The sequence below is a fragment of the Dromiciops gliroides genome, chromosome 2, assembly GCF_019393635.1.
Source record: "Dromiciops gliroides isolate mDroGli1 chromosome 2, mDroGli1.pri, whole genome shotgun sequence".
NCBI lineage: Eukaryota > Metazoa > Chordata > Mammalia > Microbiotheria > Microbiotheriidae > Dromiciops > Dromiciops gliroides.
This window is the reverse complement of record NC_057862.1, coordinates 236,540,034-236,562,387: the sequence shown is the minus strand read 5'-3', so window position 1 is coordinate 236,562,387 and position 22,354 is coordinate 236,540,034. Positions and strand designations below refer to the sequence as shown.

General features: G+C 47.6%; 1 protein-coding gene across 1 annotated transcript; it reads right to left on the bottom strand.

Annotated features, from left to right (window-relative positions):
- Window positions 1-1,589: 1,589 nt before the first annotated feature.
- PGF (placental growth factor) lies at window positions 1,590-22,123 on the bottom strand. Its single transcript, XM_043980614.1, has 8 exons — window positions 22,049-22,123; window positions 20,818-20,865; window positions 20,338-20,380; window positions 9,552-9,748; window positions 8,604-8,680; window positions 3,785-3,814; window positions 3,603-3,665; window positions 1,590-2,816 (listed from the first exon to the last, which is right to left on the bottom strand). Exons 1-8 carry the CDS (start codon window positions 22,121-22,123, stop codon window positions 2,789-2,791), a joined length of 561 nt encoding a protein of 186 aa, XP_043836549.1. The 3' UTR covers window positions 1,590-2,788.
- Between the last annotated feature and the right edge of the window lie 231 nt (window positions 22,124-22,354).

Sequence of the window (22,354 nt, the reverse complement as noted above, 5' to 3'; positions counted from 1 at the left end):
TGATGGACTTGTCTTAAGTGGACTAGATTTAAAAAAAATAAATAAAAACAAAAAAGCAAAACAAAACAAACGAATTAAAAAATAAAACAGAGCAGAAGATGGAAAAGAATCATAGGGATTGGATCCAGAAGGGACTTTAGGGATCATGTAGTTAGGTGATTTGCCTAAGGGATTGGGATTGGGATTGAAACCCAGGTCCTTCCACCACAAATGTTGGACTCTTTTTGCTACATTGCCTCTTTTAAAAAGGCTGGGCAGGAAGTTACAGCAACATTCCAGTGGAAGCCTCCCTTAGAGAGGTGGGGAGTCCACACTGAGGCCAGAGGCAGACAGGATTAACAAGGAGGGAGTATGATAAAGCGAGATTTTTTCAGAGGTGGGGGAGACAGGAAAGGAGTTGAGCAGTTAGGCTCCCGACTACCCTTGTCCCTTTCCAAACAGATGTTCTTCCACATTCCAGCCAGAGCATGATGGAGACATCTCTTCCAAATCCCCTCTGGGGGGCCCCAAACGCGGGAGGGGGGACCTTCTCTAACCTGGCAGAGTTCCCAGTTGGGTTATGAAGGTCTCCGATGGCTCTCAGGAGCACTTCTGGGCAGTCCATCTCCAGTCAGGCTGAGGGTAAGAGAGTGGGGGGCTGGAGTTGGGCGTTATCTCAGGCAAAGCCCATTACTGAATGGGAACAAGAGGGTGTTGCTGAATTTGGTGGTGTAACATGGTGAGTGGTGACTGGGGTGAAGGTTAGCTAGAGCCTAGCTTCTTAAACTGTGGGTGGCAACCCCATATGGGGTCATGGAACTGAATGTGGAGGTCGTGAAAGATTTGGCAACAATAAAAGTTTATGTATTCTTATTTTATATACCTATATACCCGGGGTCATGTAAAAATTTCTCAGGTGAAAAAGGGTTGCAAGTAGAAAAAGTTTAAGAAGTCCTGAGCTAGAGGACCCTTAAACAGCAGTCTTGTCTCCCAAGGCTCAAGAACATCTTGGAAATGACAGGTCACAGGGGAAGCGCCACCTTCATTTCTTGATTGGAGGCAGAATCCAGGACCAAGCAGGAAGCAACTAATAAGACACCCCAAGCCCCCATTACAGGACATAAAAGGACCCCTGTAGCAGTCTAGTAAAGGCAGACGGTTTGGGGTTTTTTGTGGTTTTTTGGCCTACACTCATAATTGAAGGTAATGCTAAATTTCAATTGGTGGTTCAGGAAAATAAAGATGTAACATTTTTTTTTTGTCCAATTCTTGGACTCCCTGAAATCTATCTGTGGAACCCTGTTAGGAACCTTGGCCTTAGTGGGTAACCTACATGAGGAGACAATCTAGTAGTAGAAAAAAATAAGGATTAGGGGTCAGCAGATCTGAATTCTGGCCCCAACTGTCTGACCTTAGATATATGCCACTTTATCCTATGCTGCTGTTTCCTCAGCTTTCAAATAGGAATAGTATCACATGCCCTTTTAATCTAGATTCATAGTAATTTGCCCAGCCTTAAATGAGGAGATCATCCTTTCCTGGCAAGCAATCATATTTCCCCAGGCAAAAAAATTGGACTAAAATACTTTATTTAAGAGAATCTGGTTTTTCTTTGGCCTCCCTGTGCCCACTGAACATGGTGGTCAGGAAGAAGTTGGTGTGACAAAGTTAGGAAGTTCCCAGTTTCCTCCCACCCAACCCCCCTTGAAAAGGAACCTGTTCAACCCATTTCACAGAAGGCCTGGGTGTATGACAGTGCTCCTCAGTGGGCTGAATGCCCTGTCCAGAGAGCCTGAGAGCAGGGTAGGGAATCTTCCTTGGAGTCCTCAGATATTTTTCTACACCTCGACCATCATGCCCAGGGCTAAGGGCTGTCTTTGCCTGTATTCTTTTGGCATTTGTACCCATTGGTACTTCCAATGGGACAGAGTGGCATGTGGGGGACTCTTTGGGGTGGCATCCCAGGCCAGGAGATAAATTCCTGCAGTCAGGTTGTGGGAAAGGGTTGCAAAGTCCTGGGAAAAATAGGAGACTAGAGGAAGTCCCCTACACACCATTGTATCCAATGTTCTTCAAAATTGTCCCAGGCTTGGCTCTCTGAGATTCTGAGTGACTGCCAGGGTGGGAGGGTACTTGCTAGGAAAAGTCTTAATTGCTCCAGCAACTTTTCTCCTGAGACCCTAGCCAGGGTTTTCTCCTCTTCCACTAAGCAAAGGTGGCTGTCCTCTCCCAGACACCCCAATTCAGGTGTCACTTCCCAGCATCCTTTTCACCTACCCTCTTCCAATGTGAAAAGTGGGCCAGGCTAGACCTCTCCAGCTGACTCTTTCCAGAGAGGGCATGAGTAGTTGTTTCCTTTCAGTCAAAAGATCGTTGCCTAGACCTCAGACAAGGAATACTCTCTCCTTGGAGGGCCCAGGGGTCCCTGTTTCATTCAGAAGCAAGAATGGGAGGGGGAAAGGATTCATCTACTCCATCCTCCCCTCTGTGCCCCAGGTTCCATGGAGGTTCCTGGGATGAGGAGGGGAGCCCTGCCCCACCTCCACTGCTCCTGAGTCATAGTTAAGTGTTCAGTGTTTAGGTACATCCCATGACCTCGACTCTGGATCCTCCTGTAGTCGCCTGGTTTTCTTCTTAAGGCACCAAAGTCCTGAGGGTCAGTCTCCCCACCGAGGGAGAAGTAGACATTCAGCAGGGGGTTACATTTGGCTAATAAATAGAGGGGCTGTGGTCAGGGAGGTAATTGAGATTGTGATAGGGGCAATAAATATAGGCTGGGCAGAGGCTGCTCTCTCCAGGGTCCACTGGGTTACCTTTGGGGAACAGCATCTTCACACCTGCCCAAAACAAAATGCAGAACCGGAGTGAAATCTGGGGGTGTTCTCTTGGAAAGGGGCCCGAGAGGCAGGATCTCTGGGTTTCGAGTGGCCTCGCGGCCAAAGCTCTTGCATGTTAATGCCTTGTCTGGGTCATGAAATAGAACAAAGGGGCCCTTTCCACCTAGGATTTCCAGACCTAAGTCCGGGTCCTGGCTGTCATTGATTGTGTGACCCTGGACTAGTTACTTCCTCTCCCCAGGTTTCCATGTCCCTAAGACTAAATCATGGGTATGAGGTCAGAAGATCATAGACTTGGAGCTGGAAGGGACTTCAAGAGGTCAGCTAGGCCAATTCACTCATTTTACAGATGAGGAGACAGGCCCAAGTAAGTGAAGTGATTTAGCTAAGCTCGCACAGGTTGTAAGCAGCAGAGCTGCTCCTTCGGACTTAAACTCTCTGGTCCCAAATCCAGGGCTCTTTCCATTTCACCATGATTGAATGGATGAAGGAATCTTTCCCTTCACCACTGGCTTCTCCTGCTTCTTCTGAGTTTGAAGGAGCCCATAGAGAGTAGAAGCGAAAGATAAGTTCTGGGTAGAAAGACTGAGGTCTGCTAATTTCCTTAGCAATTTGGCAGACTGGTTCAGTACAGGGGCTCGAGGGTAACTAGACGGGGTCCCTGATGTCCAGACACTCCTCTACTGCTCACCAAAGGATGCTTTCTAGGCTCTGGCTCCTCTCTCCCACCCCTACCAGCCCAGGGCCCCCAGCCTCCTTGTCTTCCCCTCCCCATCCCACACTCACTGATGACAGTCTCTGGGTCTTTGCTTCTCTCTCTTCCTCTTCCCTCTACCCTTGAGTCTCCTCCTGTGTAAGAAACCAAAAGGGTCAGGACATGGTGGCTTTGCATGGGGCTGGGGGAGAAGAGAAAGGGCTGTCCTGAGTCGGCACCCAGCTCACTTGCATCCCAGACCAAGGGCACTCACCTTTCTGGCTTCATCTTCTCCCTCCGGGGCCTGGGTAGAGAAGAGAAGATGAAGGTGAGTTGGGAGAGATCATGTTCTTAGGGCCTGTAAATGGCACTTGGGGCCACTAGGGAGAGGGGCAGAGATCACTGGACAGAGGTGGCTTGGGAGAATCCTAATTTCCAGAGCTTCCTTGGAGTCAGGGGGTAGACAGACAGTCTTCATCGACCACGATCATTGAGTAAATGCTGGAATGGCCACTTCTACGCTGCCAGGTCCAGTGGGGGTGGAGATAATGATAACAGTCACTGTGATTAGAACTCACATTTATATGGTGCTTTCAGGTTTACAAAGAGCTTTCCTCACAACAACCCTGTGAGGTAGGCTGTACAATGATCATTATTCTCACTTTACTGATGAGGAAACAAGCTCACAGCAGGGAAGAGGACCACCAGGCTCTCATAGCTACCTAGCGAGTGGCAGAGTTGAAATTCAAATTCCATCTCTTCCCAAGTCCAATACTCTCTTTAGCAGGGTACCCAGAAAGGGGGTTCAGGGGAAAATGCTCTCCTTCCCCTTCTCTCCCCAACCCAAAGTGCAGAATGTCCCCAAAACCATCAATCAGTCAATGCCTGATCACCCTATCAGGGTAGCTTCCCCACCCCCTAAGGCACCAGGAACAAGAAGTCTGGGAGTAGGTTATGCATCAGTTGTTTTTACTAAACATTTTCTGTGTTACAAGAAAAGTAGGGCTCTTGGAGGCAGCATTACCCAATGGAAAGGGGGCTGGCCTTACAGTCAGGAAGACCCCAATTCAAGTGCTACCTTTCGCGCGTGTGCACACATACATACACACACACACACACACACACACACACACACACACACACACACACACCAGCCATGTGACCTTGAATAAATTACCTCTCAATGCCTTCAGTCAACTAAGATTTTTGCAACGGTGGAGGGAGTTTCCATGTTCCACACCAGAAGTTCCCTCCACCAATGAAGTCATAGATCCGTACAAAAAAGGGGTAGAGAGGCGGGGAGAAAGTTCTACTGGACAAAGGGGTAGGAGAAATGATAGTCATATGAAAAAATAAATCAATTTTTAAAAACATTTAAAAAATTAAATTCTGGGAGTTCCAATAGTTCTGTTGGCTCAACGTCAGTGGCTTCACACCTCAATCTCCCTTCCTTTGATACTTTTTTCATCTTCTATTTCTAATGCTTTGTTTCTTCTAAAGAAAGGTACATAAAAGACTGGGGAAGTGTCTGGTTCTCAGCTCTCTTCTCGGGGAAAGAAGAGGGAGAACAGAATAGCTAGTACACAGCAGGTCATCAGTTCTATTAACTGGTTTTGAAAATGAGCTCCGGGTCTACACCAGCACCACTAGGGGCCAGAGTCAGCTCTCTGTTTCTTGGGGACAGAGAAATATACAGGGATATAGATACTGGAGGCCAGCACACCAGCAGCTGTCAGGGAGTGGAGGAGAACAGGGAGCGGAGAAGCAGCTGTGACCTTTTTGTCTCTCAGGCGTGTGGTGACTGCCTCACGGCAACTGTGACTGCCCAGCTGGAAAACCAAGTACTCCCCCTGTGCTTTCTCTTCTGGTTAAGAGAAGGGGAAGAGGCCAGTGAGGCTCAGGGGGATTGACGACATCCATCTGCTGTACAGTTTGTAGGTGAGAGTGGAGAAGGGGGAGGGTCTTCTTAAGTGCTCCAGAAGAGACTTCAGGAGGGTCATGCTTGAGTAGATGCTTCGAGGTTCAGCCTTGCAGGGAGGGAATCTGCCCTGGTGTTAAATCCTCGGCAGGTGGATCTCTGAAGAGGAGTCCAGCGTGGGGTGCAAGTGATAGTGAAGCTCTATGTGTGTTAGGAGGGTTGTGGGGTTCAGGGGAAAGGAAATTGGTCTAGGAGTCAGAAAACTGGAGCTCTCTTGTTCCAACATACTAGCTTTAGGATAACTGGCAAATTGATTAGCCTCGCTAAATCTCTGTTTCCTCGTCTGTAAAATGGAAACAAAAATCACACCACCCACCTCTGAAGGTGGATCGAGGAAAGCATTTTGTTAACCTCATCATGTGGCAAACATGGGCAAAAGTCACAAAGAGTGATCAGCCAGGAATGGGGTTGCTATCTGTGGGAACACCCATTTCATTGAGATCTGAGGTCCTTGGGCAGGTCACTTAACTGCTTTGGTTTCATTTTTTAAATCAGTATTGCAACAGTCTACACTATCCCCACCCCCAAAAAAAAAAACTGACCATACACACTCACACACCCCTTCAGAGGGCTGTAATGAGGAGAAAATGAGCTAATGTATTTGGAAGCACTTTGAAATTGGGAAAGGACTACATAGATATCAGATAAAATGAAGGCCAGGTCATGTGGTTGAAAAGAATCATGGCATAGCAGATAAAGGGTGGCCTTGGAACCAGTGTAACCCAGGCTCCCGTCCTATTTCTTTTTTTTTTTTTTAGTGAGGCAATTGGGGTAAAGTGACTTGCCTAGGGTCACACAGCGAGTAAGCGTTAAGTGTCTGAGGCCGGATTTGAACTCAGGTACTCCTGACTCCAGGGCTGGTGCTCTATCCACTGCGCCACTTAGCTGACCCCCCCCATCCTATTTCTGATACCCACTTACTCTATGGCCCTGGGCAAATTACTCAACCTCACCTAGGAAATCCTCTAAAAAGTTACAAAATAGCTGCTGATCCACATTGACAAGAGGATCTTGGGGCAGCTAGGTGGCGCAGTGGATAGAGCACCGGCCCTGGAGTCAGGAGTACCTGAGTTCAAATCCGGCCTCAGACACTTAACACTTACTAGCTGTGTGACCCTGGGCAAGTCACTTAACCCCAATTGCCTCACTAAAAAAAAAAAAAAAAAAAAAAAAAAAGACAAGAGGATCTTTCCTAAGCAGGGTGTTCTCTCCACCAATGAGTGAAACTTTGGTCTAGACTGTCCCCCCTCCCCCAACCAACCCATCATGAGGTGGCTGACCAGAGGATGGAATCATAGCTGACCTGATAATTAATAATAGCTAACATATAGTGCTTTAAGATTTGCTAAGTGCCTCACATTGATTCTCATTCTTTCCTCACAATAACCCAGGGAGGTAGGCGCTATTATTACCATCTCTGTTTTACAATTGGGGGAACTGAGGTTGAGAAAAGTTAAATGACTTGCCCTCATTTATACAACCAGGAAGTGTATAAGGCAGGATTTGAACTCTAGTCTTTGTGACTCTAGCTATGGTGGCTATATCCACAAGGTTAGGAGAAGGTATTTGTTACTCACTTCAGTCAAAGTTGAGGCAAAGCCCAGACATGTGCAGCTCCGAGTTGGCACCATGAGCTGGGCAATGGTAATGAAATGTGTAAATGGGGTGGGGGGAAGGCCCCGTCATTACTTGGGGCCCAGGACTGAATGTGAAACATAGTTTGACAATTTGGGGGTTCCCCCAAGCTATTGGGTTTGGTTACCTCTAGCCCATAGCACAAGGAACAGCATCCTCCCTTGCTCTCTGGAGTGCCTGATTCCTAAGGATGTCATCTCTTCCTGGCCCCTTAGGTTAGCAATAAGGTCTGCTGGTCTACCCCCTGGGCTGAAGGGACAATGAGCCATTCTTTCTGTGCCCCTTGAGCTGGGGCGGGAGTTCCAGGGGCCCTATGATTCAGGGGGAGGTTTTGGCCATGGCCTGGAACTTTAAAGAAACCACATGTGTTTCCCTTTGACCTAACAAAGAGTCCCTTCCCAGGGCAGGCTGCACTCAGATGGACTTGTCCTCATATTCTATCAAGAGTCTATGGAAACAGCTCCAATTTTCCAAGCGCATTTGCCCCAGAGCTAAGATCTGCCTCCAAAGCTTTTTAAGCTCCGTCAGGTCCCCTGTGAGCTGCTGCAGTTTGTGCTTGGTTGCTAGGGTTCCCAGGCCTGCAGCTTCCTCTCAGGGCTGAGCACCCCAGCACTTGTAAAGCCCTGCATGATTAGCAGTTATTCAAACTTCTCTTTCCTGCTTTTTGGACAGGACCCATGAGTCCTCTTCTCCTTCTGCCACACAGCTGGAAACCAGCTGTTGGTTCTACCTCTCCAGGCAAAGACTAGAAGGGGAGGATGGGGGTTGGGGGGTAGGGGAAAGAGATGGATAAAGGAGTAGGAAATTAAATGCAGCTGCAGCCAGAGTGCCTCTTGGTGAGTTAATTATTTCCCTGTCTCCAAAAATCCAGGAAACAAAATGCAGAAGGCCTCAGCGGAGACCTGACCACCCGTCTGTCTTAGCCACTGATTTGCTGATCAAGAGTTAGCGAAGATCACTACACTTGAAGCAAAGGGTCTTGGTTTCCGAGAAAGAAGAGTCTGGGAAACTGGGGCCAAGCTCTCAGAGAAATGAGCAAGTCAGTGCTGTGGAGCTACGTGACTAGTGAATTGACCTCTGAATAGTGACCCACTGGGAGAATAGGTGTCCTGTCTCTGCTTCTGCTATGTCACATCTTCCAGAATCACAAGCTTTTAATTGGATCTTAGGAGCTAGACTTGGAAAGGACCTTTATAGAGATCCCTGAGCCCAACCCCACCCTACTTTTTTTTTTAACAGATGAGGAAAATGAGGCCCAGTGAGGTTAAGTGATTTGCCCAAGGTCATATGGGTAAGTAAGGACAGAACAAGGATTTGTGACGCTTTCTACTATCCCCTCTGCCATCACCCCTGTTGAGGGGTAGGGAGGTGGCGGGCAGGACAGCAGGAATGCTAATTCCCTCCAGGGCAGGCCCGAGAGTGCCCAGGTCCCTGGTCACAGCCTGTGCCATGTGGGCGGTGAGAGGCAGGGATCCCATACCTGCACTCACACCGCACATGCTCAGTGAATGCTAACTCCATGTACGATGGCTGCTCCCCAGATTTGATCTTCAGAAGCTGGAAAGGCGAAAAAGAAGCTGGTTATGAGGTTTGAAGGACAAGGTGGGACCCTGCAATTCCCCATCTGTCTCCCCTCTACAACCGTGGATCTTTGACCCCGGGGTCTGTGGATAGACTTCTGGGGATTCTGAGAACTTGGAAGGGGAGAAAGGCGATACATTTCTAACCGACATTTCGCTTTTCCTTCAACTATGGAGACAATGAAAAATTAATTCTGAGAAGTCTAGCCTCACCTGACTGCCAAAGGGGCCCAGGGCACCAAAAAAAGAGAAGTCAAAGACCCCTGCTCTAGAAGAACCTAGTCTCTCCTCTCCTTCCCCCCCATCCCAGAACTTCTCCCCATTATGTTCCCTCCTGCTTCCTTGGGAAAAAGAGACAGAGTCCAGTCGATCTCTGCACCATATACCGCTGTTGAGCGCCAGACAGGCACCTCACCAGGTGCCCCCCCCCCAGCAGCAGCACCTATAGTGGCAGACCCAGGCCAAGGAATTAAGCTGCCTCATCAGTGCCAGGCATTTCTTCCAGGTGATCCCATTTACAGAGAAGAAAAGAACCAGCCTAAGGGAGTCCATCTGCCCCCAGCTAATAGCATCATCAGTTACTACCCTAAGCAAAATGTGGGGGTGTGGGAGGATGATGAGGTGCAGAATCACTAACCCTAGAACTTGGGGTTTTAATAGTAAGTAGTTAATAAAATGCCTATTGAATGAATGAATGTTTCAATCTGTAGGATTGGGGTGGGGTGGGGGGTAAGGCACAAAAACTGGATTAAGTTCTGACGATGGGGAAAGAGGGGAACCTCAGGAATGGGGCACCCCGGGCTCAGAAACATCGTGAGAGTCCAAGAGAGTAGGGGAGTGGGGAGTACCTGCATGGTGACGTTGGTTGTCTCCACAGCCACACAATGGAGGTTCTCATCCCCACAGCAGCCAGTACAACGCCGCAATGAGACACAGGATGGGCTAAACATGTGCTCCACTTCCCCTGGGTACTCTGTTGACACATCCACCAGCTTCTCCAGCGAGCGGCAGAAACTTCGGCCCCACACCTCCTGGAAGGGCAGCACTACAAGGGGACAAAGAGGGTTAGGGGAGGGGCAGCTGGGTGGTGCAGTGGATGGAGCACCGGCCCTGGAGTCGAGGGGACCTGAGTTCAGGTCCGGCCTCAGACACTTGACACTTACTAGCTGTGTGACCCTGGGCAAGTCACTTAGCCCCAATCACCTCACAAAAAAAAAAAAAAAAGGAGGGTTAGGGACCAAGATCTAGAGGCTCCTCCATCCCTTCATGAGCACCAAAGTCAAGAACGGGGTAGGTTAGACACACTCAGGCCTTATCTGTTTTCTTCACAGACTCTTTCAACATATTGCTTCCTATTCACCTAGATTTATCCCCCTACCCATCCATGTACAATATTTTGCACATGGCAGGTGCTTAATAAGTATTTGTTGAATCTGTCTTTGGAATCCTATGAGACCCAATTCATTTGACATTTCTTCCTTGAAATCTTCCCTGACTACCATATCTACACTGACTTTGGGATAAACATATGGAGGGAGAAGAGCAATTTTTTTGTTTTGTTTTTTAGTGAGGCAGTTGGGGTTAAGTGACTTGCCCAGGGTCACACAGCTAGTAAGTGTTAAGTGTCTGAGGCCAGATTTGAACTCAGGTACTCCTGACTCCAGGACCGGTGCTCTATCCACTGCACCATCTAGCTGCCCCCGAGAATAGCAATTTTGGCTGCTGGTAGAAAGCAGGGGAAATTTCCAGCTCCACCTGGCTCAAGGTGCATGGTAAACAGGGGCATTAAAGGGGCTTGAAAGGAATTTCCTCATCCCAGTCGATTGGCAATTTTGCTGAGTGAGGATGATTTTGAGGGTACCCGATTCCCTGCCAAAGGGATATAGTAGGAGTTAAAAAGGACTTTCATACCCTGACTCAGATAAGGGTTAGACTGACTCATCCCAAATACCAGTAGCAGAAGAAAGGGCTTCAAAAGACATGCAAAATACGTAAAGATTTCTCTCATTGTCTGGCTAGGGTTTGCAGCACAAAAGAGCAAAAGATGGCTCCTAGGACTATCATACTGAAGACCTGGTATGCCCCCTCATCCTATGGGGAAAGAGACTGCATAGCAGTCAAGGACCAGCAGATGATGTCAGAGTGTGCAGGTGAAGATTCCCAACATGGCTAGGAGAACTGAGAGGCAGAGGATGCAGTTCCAAGAGAGAAAACAGCAACCTGATCCTATCAGTAGAGAAAACTAGTAGTTCCACAGCATCAGAAACATGAATTGTCACACATGTTCTCCTTATATGTGCCTTTCTAATTGTGGTCCCTTGTCACATCACAGTTGTGTCCTGTATATGTCCGCTACCCCATTGCATAATATAAGACATGGAGCAGTACACACTTGAGTTTGTAAAAAATCTTTTTTGTCCTCTATCTTGCTATGTTATTTAAACATCCTTAGACGTTCTCTTAGAACGTCGGAGCCATGTCTTCTTCTGTAATCTCAGCAACACCTAGAATAAGTTGATCCCCAACAATGGTATTGTACTGAACTGAGTTGCTGAATTGTTTTCTTAGCCTAAGTTCCATTGGACTCCTCTAGGATGGGTGGGAGATTGAAAGACTTTACCCCTTTCTCACTTCACATATTGTACTACATGCATAATAAGCCTCTACCCTTCCCACCTCCAACATAATAACTACAAGCTTTAAAATGCCATGTAAATGTGGGCAGCTAGGTGGCGCAGTGGATTAAGCACCAGCCCTGGATTCAGGAGGACCTGAGTTCAAATGCAGCCTCAGACACTTGACACTTACTAGCTGTGTGACCCTGGGCAAGTCACTTAACCCTCATTGCCCCCCCCCAAACAAAGAAACAAACAAACAAAATGCCAAATAATCAAAAAGCTAATATATTTACATACATTATCACTTTGAATCCTCACAGTAGTCCTGTGGGGTACAGATTTACTATCCCTATTTTACAACTAAGGACACTGAAGCTTGGAGGTATTGTGACTTGCCTAGAGGTCATATATCTTTTAAGTGGACAAAAAGGAACTCAAACCCTGATCTCAAGTTCAGGGTCCCAAGTTCATTTCTCCACACAGCCTCTCAAAAGTACAAGGCAGGGGCAACTAGGTAGTGCAGTGGATAAAGCACTGGCCCAGGATTCAGGAGGACCTGAAGGACCTGAGTTCAAATTTGACTTCAGACACTTGACACTTAGTAGCTGTGTGACCTTGGGCAAGTCACTTAACCCTCATTGTCCCATGCCAAAAAAAAAAAAAGTACAAGGCAAATGACTGCTTTTTTTGTGGTAGCAAAAAACTAGAAATAAAAAGGGTATCCGTAGATGTATGAATGTGATGGAATATTATTGCACTATAAGAAACGATGACAATGAGTAAATCTGAGAAAAAAGGGAAGACTTCATAGAATCCTGGGATTTCAGAAGGCATCTAAGCCAACTCAGGAGAGGTAGTGTATGAAACTGGTGTTAAAATCAAGTAGAGGGGGCATCTAGGTGTCTCAGTGGATAAAACACAGGCCTTGGATTCAGGAGGACCTGAGTTCAAATCCAGCCTCAGACACTTGACACTTACTGGCTGTGTGACCCTGGGCAATTCACTTAACCCTCATTGCCCCCCCCCCCCACCAAATCAAGTAGAGGGGCAGCTAGGTGATTCAGTAGATAAAGCACTGGCCCTGGATTCAGGAGGACATGAGTTCAGATCTGGCCTCAGACACTTGACATTTAACCCTTGACACTTACTAGTTGTGTAACCCTGGGCAAGTCACTTAACCCTCATTGCCCCGCAAAACAAACAAAACAAAACAAAAAATTCAAGAAGAAATGGATCCCTGCAGGTCCCATACTGACTTAGAAAACCACAGATTAGTATTATCTCTGTTATGTTTTATTTTTACTTATTTTGTTAAACATTTCCTAATTGTGTTTTAAGGAGGTTCCTGTCACCCCTTTGGCTGTGAGTTTGACATCTCTGGTGTAGAGGATGAAGTGCTGTTGTTAGAGTCTGAGAGACTTAGGTTCAAACTTACTGTGTGACTTTGGCTGAGTCACTCAACCTATCTGAGCCTCAGGTTACTGATTTGTAAAATGAAGTCCCTTCCAGCTCTGAATCTATGATCCATGCCTGAAAGAGAATCCCCACTAGAACATACCCAATACATTGTAGGCAATGATGTAAGGAGAATCCAGGGAAGCAGAAGTAGGAAAACAATATACGCCACAGCCACAACAATGCAAACAAAAGAACTCCAAAATGAATTTGAATGCTGAGTGGCTACAGTGACTAATACTGACTCTGAAGAACAGATAAGTAAACATCTTCCTCCTTTTGGCAGAGAGGTAGGTGACTATGATCACAGAATATTGCATTTATTGTCAAATGTGGTCACCCTATCGGCTGGTTTTGTTTAAATGTTTTTCTTAATTACAAGTAAGGGCTCATTTGCCTGGAGTGTGGGTATATAAAAAATGACTGATGTAAAAACAAAAGGCATCAGGGGCAGCTAGGTGGTGCAATGAATAAAGCACTGGCCCTGGATTCAGGAAGACCTGAGTTCAAATTCAGCCTCAGACATTTGACACTTACTAGCTGTGTGACCCTGGGCAAGTCACTTAACCCTCATTGCCCCCCCACCCAAAAAAAGGCATCAATAAGATTTATTTTTAAAATAATGGCTAATGAACTCTGAGGACTTTCTGTCTCCAATCTGGTCTGGTTATAAATCTTGTAGGGTTCAGTTGAGAGAAGCCTATTGGACTTCCTAGGCTTGAGGACCTTTAAAGAGTAGGTCTCTCTTTTTTTTTTTTTTTTAAGTGAGGCAATTGGGGTTAAGTGACTTGCCCAGGATCACACAGCTAGTAAGTGTCAAGTGTCTGAGGCTGGATTTGAACTCAAGTCCTCCTGAATCCAGGGCTGGTGCTCCATCCACTGTGCTACCCAGCTGCCCAGAGAGAGAAGGTCTCAGGTCTCTCTGGGAAGGTTGGGAGTTGAGCGACATGACCTCTAAGCATCATTATTACTCCCCAATGCCAAGACATTCAACAGCTATTTCCTAAGGCATGAAGTCTGGATTTCTTTGCCTGTCTTTCAACGCCCTTCAGAGCTTGGCCCCATCCTCCCTTTCCAACATAAAATCTATGCTCTAGCCAGGTCATTCTCCTCGCTATCACACAAACACACCATGTTCTATGCCATCATCTTCTTTCTTGTTTTTTTGTTTTGTTTTGTTTTGTTTTTGTAGGGCAATGAGGGTTAAGTGACTTTCCCAGGGTCACACAGCTAGTTAAGTGTCAAGTGTCTGAGGCTGGATTTGAACTCAGGTTCTCCTGAATCCAAGGCCAGTGCTTTATCCACTGTGCTACCTAGCTGCCCCCCCCCGCCCCATCCTCTTCTTTCTCATGTGGTTTTCTCCATCATTCCAAATTCCACCATCCTCCAAGATCCAGGTCAGCTTCCATCTCCTCCATTAAGCCTTCCCTGAATTCTCTCTGAGAGTGGGTGCTCTCAGCTCCCATAAAACTTACAATCTATTGAGAATATGGCACTCACATGCATGAAACAAGAGTGAACATTATAAGACAATACATGTCATATTCTTTAGGATAGGCGTGATGATGTAAAGTTTGCTGCATTTGGAGTCAGTTCCAATAACTGCTTGGGTGACCTGGGGCAACTCACATCTTTTTTTATGCGTAGGGAAGAAGGGAGATAGGAGAGGCCCATAGTAAGTTGTACTCTGGTGAGAATCTTGATCCTCCAGTTCACAATTCTCCAATAGATCTGGAGCTAGAAGGGACTTCATAGGGCACCCAGTTCAACTGTCTCTCATCTTACAGATAAGGAAACTGAGACAAAGGAAGCTGTATGACTTTCTCCAGGTCATAAAGGTAGCAAGTGTCAGAAGCAGAATCTGAACACAGCTCCTTAGACTGCAGAGCCAGTATTCTCTCCTTTGTATCATGTTGAGTCCTCACAGGGAGGAGGATCCCCACATGGGCTAGCTACATAGGTACATGTTTTGTCCTTTATTGGGTACCAGTTCTCTCTGCCTCAGTTTCCCAATTGTTACAACAAGGATGCTAAACTAGACTCTAAGCCCCCTTCTAGCCTGTAAGTTCTCTAGTTTGTAAGTGCCTTGAAAACTGGAATGAAGTTTTATATTTCTTCTATATCCTTGCCCATGTTTTTAAAATGAATAATCTGCCTTGGGGTCTCCAGGCTACTCTGTTCTCCAATGAAGAACCATTAAAAATCTCTAGTAATCCAGGACTACCCAGTTGCCTCTGAAATGATCTATAATACCCCCCTCCCAAAAGAAATTCCCTGTTGGGGAAACCTAGACCCAATCAGAAAACAAAGTGGTTCAATATGGTATAGTAGTAGAAAGAGCTCACTCTCAATTGAGAATCAGTAGATCTGACTTTTAAGCCCAGTTCTGCCATTACCCAAATGGACAAGTCATTGAATCTCTGTAAACCTGACTTTTCTCCTCTGTAAAATGAGGGGATTAACCTAGAACGGGGGCTCTTATTTCATTTATTTATTTATAAATTTAAAAATTTTTAGGGGCTCTTATTTTAAGGTTCACAAACTCCCAAAGGATCTATGGATGGATTTCAGGGAGTCTCTGATCTTGGATGGAAAAAATATATATCTATAGATTGATCCATCTATCTATCTACCTACCTACCTATCTATCTATCTATCTATCTATCTATCTATCTATCTATCTATCTATCTATCTATCTATCTATCTACCTACCTACCTACCTACTTATCTATCTCTTTATTTCCATTAATCTCTAACTGAAATTTAGCATTTCCTTCAATTATTAATGTAGGCAGGGGCAGCTAGGTGGCAGAGTGGATAGAGGACCAGCCCTAGAGTCAGGAGGACTTGAGTTCAAATCTGACCCCAGACACTTACTGGCTGTGTGACCTTGAGCTTAACATTGCCTCCCCCCGCCAAAAAATAATTAATGTAGGCAACAAAATAAAATTCTAAGAAAGGGTCCATGACACACAAAAGATTAAGAACCCCAGGGGCAGCTAGGTGGCGAAGTGGATAGAGCACCGGCCCTGGATTCAGAAGTACCTGAGTTCAAAGCTGGCCACAGACACTTAACACTTACAAGCTGTGTGACCCTAGACAAGTCACTTAACCCCAATTGCCTCACCAAAAAAAAAAAAGATTAAGAACCCTTGGATTAGATGACCTCTAAGGTCCCTTCCAGCTCTCTAACATTCTGTGATATCTATGGACTAGGACCAGACTAGTCTTAGAAATGCAAGGAGGGAAACAGCTATTTGACATGATAACTAATGGTGACCATGCCCACTTTGGACATCCCCTGGGGTGTTGGTAGAGGGCAGAGGACTGGAGCTGGATCACCCTGAGTCCCTAATGCCTTACCTCCCTCAGAAGTCTCTCTTCTCTGACCCTGCCCCCCACCCAGTCAACACCTCCCCTTTGCTTGCTTGCTATTCTGAGACAGTGGAAGGGGCCAGAGTCCGTTCCACCGAGCAGATGATGGCATGGGTCTTGGGGTAATCCCTGAAGAAAAATAAACCTTGGTCCAAGCAGAGGCCACTGGGAAAGGAGGAGAGTCCGTGGAAAATAGCCAGGATACAGCTGTCCACGTGGCCTAGACAGCCTCTGCAGAACTAATACACTGATGCTTATCTGGATGTTGTCACACCCCAGGGCTGAGCTGAGGGTCAGGGAGAGAGAGAGAAAGAGAGAGAGAGGGTAGACCGGCTACCCTTGGCTCTGCCTTCCAGGAGCCTCTTCATAACTTCTCCCAAAGCCCAAGGCCTCAGCGTCAGAACAGTGGAAGCCTGGGGGCAGGGGAGAGACAAGGATCCTCTCTGACCGAGGGCACAGAGCTGGGGGCCCTTGACATGACCCCAAACCTAGAAGATGCTTGGAGGAAAGAAAGGGGAGCCTGGAGGCAGCCTTTGTAGCCCAGAGACAAGGAATAAGCATTTAACAGTTTAATTTCATGAGCTACATGTTTAGTCTGAAGCCCTCGTGACACATTGACGTTATTCTGAGCATTTAATCTCATTGAGCTGAAAACATAAATAATATTTTTAAAGAGAGAGAGAGAGAAAGAGAGAGAGAGAGAGAGAGAGAGAGAGAGAGAGAGAGAGAGAGAGAGAGAGAGAGAGAGAGAGAAAGAGAGGGGGGGCAGGCTAAGGCAAGATAGAAGACACTGCCTGTCAGCCTGGGGCATATTTTCTTCTAAAAGTGGCCCCTCCAATCAAAAAGGAGCATTCTGATTTGTCCCCAACCCCCTCCTCTAGTTCACATTGAGCTGGCAACAGCTTTTTATCAGCCACGGTCAGAGGGGAGCAGCCGGGTTAAGCAAAAATGAATATCTTGGCAGCAGAAAGAGACAATGATTTCCCTTTTCCTCTCTCTTTCTGTGTAAACGCAGTTTCAGCAGCTCCTGTAAGGCCTGATTTTCCCAGGTGAGAAGCCAGGAAGCTTCAGAGGGCAGAGGTTGGGAAGTGGGGGGGGATACAGTACAATATTTTACCAGGACCATTAAGATGTAGCACCAGGCAACACTGGGAGAGATGCGATCATTCTTCTCTCAAGACCACTGAGATGTATTTTGGAAAGTGAGGGGGGCAGGGGAACACAAATATCAGTGATCTGCTCCAGAGAAGAAGAAGAAGAAGAAGAAGAAGAAGAAGAAGAAGAAGAAGAAGAAGAAGAGGAAGAAGAAGAAGAAGAGGAAGAGGAAGAGGAAGAGGAAGAGGAAGAGGAAGAGGAAGAGGAAGAGGAAGAAAAAATATAAGGACAATGCCTGTGATTTAATTGGTGGTAGTTTCACCCTAATGAAGAAACTCCATCTACCAATGCACCTTCTCTGCAACATATGGTTTCAGAAAGTAGTCTACAATACTAGGAAGTTAAGTGACTTATCTATCAGAGTCACAAAGCTAGCACGTGTTTAAGGTTGCACTTGAACTCAGGGCTTCCGGGCTTCCATGATGCTATACTATCTCTATAAGGGAGCTTCTTAACCCAGGCTCCATGAACTTGGGTTTTTGCTTTAAAAAAAAACAAAAAACAACTGTGATAACTGCATTTCAATATAATTGGTTTCCTTTGTCATCATATATATTTTATTTTACTCACTAAAAACATTTTTCTGAGAAGGGAGGTCTATAGGCTTCCCTAGACTGCCAGAGGGGTCCACAGTAAAAAAACAAAAAAACAAAAAAACCCACCAGGGGCAGCTAGGTGGCGCAGTGGATAAAGCACTGGCCCTGGATGCAGGAGGACCTGAGTTCAAATCCAGCCTCAGACACTTGACACTTACTAGCTGTGTGATCCTGGGTAAGTCACTTAACCCTCATTGCCCCGCAAACAAACAACAACAACAACAACCCTCCCCCTCCAAACCTCAAGACTTAAGAATCCCAGAGCTATACTACTACTAATAGTTCCCAGTTATACATTACTTTAAGGTTTTCAAAGTGCCCTGCATACATAGAGCCTTTGCTGATTTAGGAAGCAGCTCTGTCCAATGCTTGCCATCTCTGTCTCTGTCTCTGTCTATCTCTCTGGCTCTGTCTGTCTCTCTGTCTCTCTCTGTGTCTGTCTGTCTGTCTGTCTTTCTGTTTCTCCCTCTTGCTCTCCATTTTAGTGTTTCTTAAAGCTTTTCCCAGCTCACCCCCAGACTCTTCCTCATAGACAGACAGCTGGCTAGGCTTGGCGGCAGGGGGAGCAGAAAGCGCCAGGCAGGCCTGCTTGGTGTCTGGCTGGTTTAGAATGACCAGGGAGCCCCCCTGAGAGGGATTTTCTTGGTGTTACCAGAGGGTTTTTCTATCTCTCCCCCTTTACACGAAAGCCTCCTGCTGAACCCATCTGGCTCCAGTTTCCCATCCCTGCTGGGCGGAGACCCAAGAAGGGAAATGTTCAGTGCCTGAAAGAAAACTTTTCATGCCTGTTGCCTGCCGGGAGGGAAGGGAGAGGGGCCGGGTGGGGCTGCTGGCTCCTGGCCTAGAGCACAGCAGGTGTCCCCGTGAAGAGATGTACCAACCCAGGCCTGACATGGAAGGAGAGAGCCTCCCACAAGAGTGGAGACACTTGGAAAATCTTCCTGCACAATCTTTTGTTTCAACTCAGGATCCTTTCCTCGCTGATAACATCATATTCTACCAACTCTCTCTTTTCATGGGTGGATAAGAGGGGGAAGCTAGGTCAGGCCCAAAGCTCGATATACTTGGCTCGGCCAGGATCTTGGTTCTCCAATTGACTATATGGTCAATAGTGTCAGCTACAAGACCACAGATCTGGATGTAGAAAGTACCTCGGAGGTTATCTAATACAACCCTCTCTTTTTACAAATGAGGGAACGGAGGCCAAGGGACTTGTGACTTGTCTAAGATCACAGGGATATTGTGTTTCAGAAGCTAAATTCGAACCCAAGTCTTTTGGACTCCAAAGCCAGTGTCCTTCCCATAGTACCACACTGATTCAATATAAGGAAGTAGGCCTTGCTTCTTTTTAATGTGGACTCTGGAGGTACCTACATTTTCCTTTATAGAAATGTTTTTTACCTAAATGAGTCCTGAAGTAGGTTGTGAGCATTTAAAAAGCAAGAATACTGGGCACCTCCCTGTACCCCCACATTGCCTAGGTCAGTGACAGGCACACCTGGAGTGCTCACTGACTCTGAAGATTTGGTTGGTTGCTTCTCTCACCTGGCTGGGTTCAAGAGGGTCATAGGACACAGAGCAGGTAAGTCTGTCTGGGGAAGGGAGGGGAAGGGACGGTAGGGAGGTGATGATGCTGGTAGGCAGAGGGTGTTTCCTGATCTGAGACAGGATATTATTCTGGAGGGGAACAGCACGCGTGTTCGTGTGCCTGTTTGTACATGCTTCCTCACCCACAGAAATGTCTCATTTTGGGGGCGGGAGTGGGGAAGTGACTGTGACTGGCAGGGGTTAAAGCGGTGGCGTGTGGACACTCGGCACGTTTCTGTGAAGAGCCTGGCATTGCACAGCCTGCTCTCTGCACGTATGTCTATTTGGCAGACGTCTGCATGCGCTTTGAAGATTCTCTCTCCACATAAGTGAGGGAGGGTGTTACTAAGGTTTTGTCTGTTTGCAATCAATGGGAAGTTCTGGTCAGATTCCCAAAGCGTGGCGAGGATGGAGTGCTGCACTGGGAACGCCCATCCTCTCCTGCCCCTCATCTCTTGCCTTATTGACACGTTGGATCCTTCCTGCCCCTACCCCTGACCCAGTGTGGGGGTCGTGGAAAATGCTCTAGACAAGAACTTGGGAAAACTAAACTCCAGCCCTGTTCTGTTACCAACTAGCTTCATGACCTTAAGTAATCTGTCAACCTCTCCAAGCCTCAGTTTCCTTTTCTGTAAAAATGAGGGGGAGCAGAGTAAATCAGTGTTTCCACCACTCTAGGATTCACAATTTCTCTTCCTTTTACCCTTTCAAGCCAACCCTACTTTGGCTCTTTTACCCCCGTTCTCACAACAACGAGCATTTAGGAGGAAGCCAGAATGTGGGTCCTGGTGGGCACAAGTTTGGAAGGGAAAAGGTTAACTCCCCTTGGTCCCCATGGCCAGCTTACCTTCTACTTCTGCTGTGCTGTTCTGAGGCGGTGAGTCCCAATGCTAAGGGAGAAATACATGGGAATAAGGGAAGGTTAGTGTCAGGCAGAGTCCCCTCCATTGAAGAGTACTGGGGGCATGGCTAGGAGAATGGTCAATGATTTCTTTACAAGGCCTTCTCAGGAGTTATTTGGGATCCAGACACCTGTGAACCTCTCCTTCATCCCCAAATCCTTTCACTTATTCATTCCTTCATATCCTGCCCCCCTCCCCCTACTCATCTTTCAGGCTTTGGCCATGGCCAGCTGTGAGACCTTGGTTAAGACACGTCAACCCATCAGGCCTCAGTTTCCTCACCTGTAAAAAAAGGGGGGACTGAGACTAGATGGGTGTCAGTGGCCCCTTCCAGCTTGAGCATTCTACAGTCTACTGCTGCCTTCCCCCTTCTGCTTGTGCTCTGCCTCCCTTCTACCCATCCCCCTTCCTGTGCTCTCCCACACGAGCCCCTTGGCCCCTTTAATGTCCCAGCCTGGCTGGGTGCCAGAGCCCTGTGGGGAGGGAGATCAGCTGGTGGGAGCAGGGGGCCACTGGTGCTGGTAGCTGCAGAAATGCTACAAGGCCACTCAGCAGCCTGGCTCTCTCAGGACTGTGCAGGGAAATACAAGTCACTCCCCCACTCTGCTTGGGAAGTGATCCCCTTACTTTCCTGGCCCATCTCCCACCCTTCTCCCCTCCCCCCAACACCCTTGGCTTTCAGCATTAAGGACCTGGGTGGGAAAGAGGACTTCCCTAGGCAGTGGGAAGGGACATTATTGCCTTTGGCAGGACGTCTTTACCCAGGCTGGAACCGAGCCAAAGCCCGAAGCCACATGTCCTAGCTCCTGGGAAAAGAACTTGGGAGCTTCTCTTGGCCCAGGGACTCAGGACCTCCAGGTCAGCTGCCAGAAGATGGGGACTTTGGGGCTGGACTGACCCTGGGGGAGTGAGGTCAGACCCAAGAAGAGAGAGCATTGTCCCCTTAGACTACCTAAAACCCTTCCAGGGGACTAATGACCTAAAGCCAAGCCATGGAATGTCCCCCCCCTCCGATGTCCCCTTTTTCTCCCAGGTCCCTCTTGTCCAGGTCAGTCCCTTTGCATTCAGCAGTATTTGGAGCAATCAGGCATGGGTCTCTAGTATATTCCTCAGCCACCCAGGGAGTCTACCTCCCTGGAGACCCTGCCCCCTCTAATCTCTGTTTCCCCAGAGCCTGGCTGGGTCAGAGGTCCCAAAGGCATTGGACTAGTCACCAGGGTTTCGACCCTGACCACAGGACCAGAGCCCAGCCCTGGGATTAACTGGGAGATGCTTTTAGCAAAACCACCAAGGCCCTGGGGCCAGACAGGAAGCCTCCCTCCCTTTGCTGTGGTTTCCCTGTAGACTCCCCCCACCCCTTCCACCCCCTTCCGGGATAGAAACCTTAACCGGGGTTGGTTTTCCTCTAGGGGGCTGGCTTAACCTGAGTTCTTCATTCAGAAGGTGAAGAGGGTTCCAGATTCTGAGAAGTACCTGGAGCCCACCGTTATCCTTGTCTCTTTTGGGGTCGGGTGGCGGGGAGGAGGTGTCTGTGTCCATGGAGGTGCCCCCTCATTTCTGCCTACTACCTCTTCCTGGATTCTCCAGCCCAGTCCCTGAAAGATGTTGGGACGGGGAGGAAGGGGAAGCCGGGTTTGGGGAAGAGAGGATCCTTACCTGGGGAGATGCAGCAGGTAGGGACAGACCGGCCAACAGCTGCAGGAAACACGTGAACAGCCGCATGGCTGACATCGACTCAGAAGTCCTGGGACATGGGGCTTGAGATCCAAAGGAAAACCAACATACTCGAGCCCACGAAGGACCCCCAGGTAGGGGTGAGAAGTAGGAAGGAGGAGGAGGAGAAGAGGAGAGACCAAGGAGAGCTTTGCCTTGGCCGGGTGGAGTGGGAGAAGAGACCCTGGAAAGTGCACTTCACTTGGGTCTGTGAGGCAGAGGGAGCAGCACCCATAACCTGAGCATCTT

Bases quoted from the DNA above. Each gene is read 5' to 3' on its own strand.
- PGF (XM_043980614.1), bottom strand. From the start codon at position 22,123: ATGTCAGCCATGCGGCTGTTCACGTGTTTCCTGCAGCTGTTGGCCGGT. The intron at 3,666-3,784 runs GTGAGTGCCCTT...TTTCTTACACAG, and splicing joins GAGAAGATGAAGCCAGAAAG to GAGGAGACTCAAGGGTAGAG. The intron at 2,817-3,602 runs GTGAGTGTGGGA...TGTTTTGGGCAG, and splicing joins AGACCCAGAGACTGTCATCA to GTGTGAAGATGCTGTTCCCC.